General features: G+C 41.2%; 1 protein-coding gene across 1 annotated transcript in view; it reads right to left on the minus strand.

Moving 5' to 3' along the window:
- Window positions 1–34: 34 nt before the first annotated feature.
- The window catches only part of LOC101858197 (tctex1 domain-containing protein 1), a gene marked incomplete at both ends in the record, with an annotated part of 9,895 nt that continues 4,987 nt past the window's right edge, over window positions 35–4,942 (minus strand). Inside the window, 2 exon segments of the mRNA XM_013085069.1 lie at window positions 35–161; window positions 3,410–3,453. Of these exon segments, the coding sequence (XP_012940523.1) occupies window positions 35–161; window positions 3,410–3,453 (171 nt within the window).

A 4,942-nucleotide genomic window follows, 5' to 3' on the forward strand; every position in this document is an offset into this window, starting at 1 on the left:
CCATTTTTTTCTTTTTTAAATTAAAAAAATTTACCGTTTCGGCTAAAGGGCCGGCAGTCGCTGGGTCGTAGGTGAGTTCCTTCATGTGCTCCTCCAGGAGTGAGCTGATCTGTTTCTCGGCCTTGCTGGGAAGGAAAACGGTCCCCTCCTCAGGTTCCATCCTGGAACATAGAAAAAGCAATTACATCTACATGTATTATTGCAATGAAGTCCGCTTGAACCGTAATCTGCGGGACCGCCATTTTTTTCTCTCCGTTTAACTAGGTTTTTGGTTTTGCAAGGTTTTCAGTTTAGCCAGTTTTTTGGTTTTGCAAGGTTTTCAGTTTAGCCAGATTTCTCGTTTTGCAAGGTTTTCAGTTTAGACAGGTTTTTGGTTTAGCCAGGTTTTCAGTTAAAAGAGGTTGCTTAAACAGAGAGAGAGAGAGAGAGAGAGAAAAAAGGAAAAATTCGGGAATTTTCTTTTTTTATACGATGTACCACTGTTTTCGGATTAAGCGCGTTTGGTTTAAGTGGGCTCCTCTGTATTTGTTTTACACTCTTTTCAACACAGTCTGAAAGATGATGAGAGGAGAAGCCTACAACTTTTTCCGAAAGGACCAATTTAAGAGAGTGGAGAGCACTGAAACCTCTTCAAACAAGCTGTGTTCAGGAATGCTTCGTTGTAGATTCGAACTAGGGCCATTCCTCTGTAGTTCAATATAATTAATGCCACCCGCGCTGGCGGACAGCATAACATGATGAATCGGCTTACAAAAAAGAGCGGTAACAACGAAGGATTTAATCTTATGAAAAAAGTATTGGCAATTTGTCGCCAAAGGTCAACATGACAGTTTGTCTGACACTAGAAGAATTAAACACCCGCTAACGACATTAATAATAATAATTATTATAATAATTGCATTTATATAGCACATATCCATGCTCAAGAGCATGCTCTATGCGCTTTGCAACTATTATTACCCCAGCAGACCCTCTGAGAACACTCAGAAACATTCTCGGCTTCCTCGGAAGCATACAGTGCAAGCTGCGGATTTCACGCGCTCAAACACTATCAAACTGACAAGATCGTTCACTGTCTATAGCCGGGTACCTATTTCCACCTGGGTGAAGAGAACAAAATTTGTGCAAAGTGCCTTTCCCAAGGACACAACGTCGGGCCCCTAACGGGATTCGAACCCACGACCTTACGGTTGCGAGTCCGAGAGCCTAGGCCATCGACATGAAAACAGTCGTATAACCACAATAAATCACAAATTAATAATAAAAGCCCTTCAAACAACATCAGGTCAGGCATAAAAACCAGCCAAATTAAACCCAACCCCACCATGTTCAACCAAGCACAAACATCTGTATCAAACCCAAGGAAGTTATAATACAGTAAGGTCCTTGACTAATCCCTTCAAACAGCATTAAGCATAAAACCAACCAAACGTATAGCCCCCGTATTCTTATATACTTTTCATACTGGATCCCATACCACGTTCAACCACGCACAAAATCAGCCGAAGAGCGAACACAAACACCCAGGCATATGTGTCACGTACGCAGTGTAGTGCTTGCTGCGCACAGCGTTCTAAGTTAACCCCGTGTATTCTGTCAATTTTATTGACACTTCATTTCACGGGTGTAATTTTAGGAATTTCACAGATTCATGTGGTAGCTAGCAGTGGTGGGGTGGCTGCGGTCGGGTTGTGGTTGTGGTTGCGGTTGTGGTTATTATTGTCACTATTATTGTTGCTGTTTTTTTGTTGATGTTGCTTTTGTTGTTGCTTTTGTTGTACTTGTTGTTGTCGTCGTCGTCGTCGTCGTCGTTATTGTTATTGTTGTTGTTGCTGTTGTTGTTGCTGTTGTTGTCATTGTTGTTGTTGTCGTCGTCGTCGTTATTGTTGTTGTTATTGTTATTGTTGTTGTTGCTGTTGTTGTTGTTGTCATTGTTGTTGTTGTCGTCGTCGTCGTTATTGTTGTTGTTGTTGTCATTGTTGTTGTTGTTGCTGCTGCTGTTGGCGGTGGTGTTAGCGATGGTGCATGTTGTTGAGTTAACAGATTCGATCCTTTCCTGTTGTCCAGCGCGGTGTGGATACATCTAGACTGCACTGTTACTGTTACTGTTGGGACGGTCAAGAGAAAGTTACGGGGCTCTCGTGGTCTAGACGCACGGCGTTCGCCTCTCATTCAATAGGTACCGGATTCGAAACCTGAGAGCGAAGGAAATTGTTGTTCTCTAAAATGTCTCCTTTCACGTATTTTCCTGCTCTCTGATCATGCTCTGTCGTCTGATTTCGTCTCCGCTTTCTGCTCCGGTCCACCCCCACACCCTGTCTTTGCCCTCTCTTCTGGCTCCCTGACTGCTAACTTTTTACTGCTACCCCTTGGCTCCTTCTTACCACTGTCTTTCAGCCGCACTCCTGATCTTAGGATAGGTAAGATCTAACACCTAGCCTTCTCGGATAAGAGCCAAAAAGTTCCGTGTGCAAGTTGAGTACGTTAAAGACTAAAGATCTCTCGGTGGTCATAAAATCGATAAGAATAGGCTTCGGCGGCCACCCGAGCAAAAGTCAAAACTAATTTCTTCAAGTCTGAAAATGTTTAATGAGTCACACGCGCTGAAATGACCTTATGCAGTTGGGAGCGCCGTAAAACACTTACAAAAACAAACAAAACTTAAAAAAAACCCAAACAAACAAAACAATGTACGGCACATGTACAGCTCGCCCAAAAACATTACCCCCCCCTCCCACACGCACACACACACACAAACCTCAGTTTTGGAAATTTTCAATTATCATGTGCTCGAAAGGGAGTTTTGCTTGTTTGAAGTAAAGAAAGTAAAATATAAACCATCATGAAATATGTTCTAGAACTGAGGTAATTATTAGTGTAATGTTTATTTTCAACCTCAGATCTCAGATGGATGCGTAGAAAAAGATCACCCGTGATGGGGAGAAGTTGCTACCTCAGAATTACAAAGTTTTACCTGACAGTTTTGGCCGTTTGGAGTTACTGAGACCGAGAGCTCAGAAACCTGCTCTATCGAGTCGAGATCGTAAGATGATTCGGAGTCTTTATCAAGATGTTCAAAGAATATCATTCGTAAAAGCTTGACTGTCAAATTTCTCAAAACTAGGAACTGAGGAGATACATGTATAGAACTTTGCAATTTTAGGGAAGCGAAGTGTTCTGTGACATCAGCTTATGGAGTTTAAAAAAAAAAAGAATAGGCCTATTGCTTGAAAAGACAGATTAGCAATTGTCATGTATTTAATGTCTGAAAACTAAAAAGTAGATGGAATCAAACGTTGTTCGTTAAAAAGTAGGCTGTTTTTGTGTTGGACAAGCCATACGTACATTTGTAAAAAAAAAAAAAAAAAAAAAAAAAAAAAAAAAAAAACGCTTGGTAAAGTGGTCTCACCTGTAAGTGTTCTCATACTTAACACTGGGCTTCGGCAACTCTTGCTGCGAAAAGAAAGATAAGAGACGTATTAGAGAATGCTTATCCATTTCACTCGAAAAACAAACAAACAAAAAACAAAAACAAATTTTGCATTCTAGGGGTCTTTGTTTTGTTCTGTTACTGTCGTCGTCGTCGTCGAAGTTGTTGTTGTTGTAGTTTATTGTTGTTGTTTTTGTTGGTGGTGGTAGTGGTGGTTGTTGTAGTTGTAGTAGTAGTAGTTGTTGTTGTTGTTGCTGTTGTTTTGTTGTAGTAGTAGTAGTAGTAGTAGTAGTGGTAGTAGTAGTAGTAGTAGTAGTAGTAGTAGTAGTAGTAGTAGTAGTAGTAGTAGATTGAAATCGTACTTGTAGTTCTTGTTGTAATTACATATTGTTGTTGTTGTCGTCATTGTTGTTGTTGTCGTCGTCATTGTTGTTGTTGTTGTTGTTGTTGTTGTTGTTGTTGTTGTTGTCGTCATTGTTGTTGTTGTTGTCGTCATTGTTGTTGTTGTTTTTGTCGTTACTGTTGTCGTTGTTATTGCAATCATACTTGTAGTTCTTGTTGTAACTATTGTTGTTGTTGTTGTTGTTGTTGTTGTTGTTGTTGTTGTTGTTGTTGTTGTTGTTGTCGCCATTGTTGTTGTTGTTTTTGTCGTTACTGTTGTCGTTGTTATTGCAATCATATTTGTAGTTCTTGTTGTAACTATTGTTGTTGTTGTTGTTGTTGTCGTTGGCAGTGGTGATGTTTTATTGCATTTCAATTAAGTTATACTTATTTCAAAATGAATAATGCCCCCATCGACACAGACAGTCAGGGTGCGGTCTAATACGACCCTGTCCTTTGTTTGTTTTGGTAATTGTTTTACGGCGCTCGCAACTGCATACGGGCATAATATGAGTGCGCTGGACACATTAATTAACCCTATTCGTACGCCAGGGGGTCATTTTGTACCCCGGGGTTGTATTCTTCACATTTTAGAATACTTCTAACGCGAAGATCTCTTTGAAACTTTTAGTATTTCTCAAAAAATCATTTTGACAGACCGCTATGCAAAGCGTACGGATCGGATTAACGAGTAAATTTCCTCGTTGGAAAGTGGTGGCACAGAGTTCCCCACGTCGTATGGATACGATAGTAAAACACGACGTACGGATAGGGTTAAACATTTACAGTTTGGTAGGCAGGCCCCCCTATTAATTTTGGATTTTGCCCGGGTAGCGGCGGAAACCTACTCTTACGGATACTTGGACCACCAAAGGATCTTTAACGTGCGCAACTTGCACACGGGACCTCCGTAAATTTTCGCCCTTATCCGAGAAGGCCAAGTGTTAGATCTTACATACCCTAAGATCAGGGGTGTGGCCGAAAGACAAGAAGGAGCCAAGGAGTAGCAGTAGAAAGGCCGCACGAAGAGGAAGGGGCAAAGGGGGGGGGGATGGTGACATAAAGTGGAGACGGAAGCAGACGACAGAACATTGAGAGAGAGAGAGAGAGAGAGAGAGAGAGAGAGAGAGA

This window comes from Aplysia californica, unplaced genomic scaffold (assembly GCF_000002075.1).
Source record: "Aplysia californica isolate F4 #8 unplaced genomic scaffold, AplCal3.0 scaffold00341, whole genome shotgun sequence".
NCBI lineage: Eukaryota > Metazoa > Mollusca > Gastropoda > Aplysiida > Aplysiidae > Aplysia > Aplysia californica.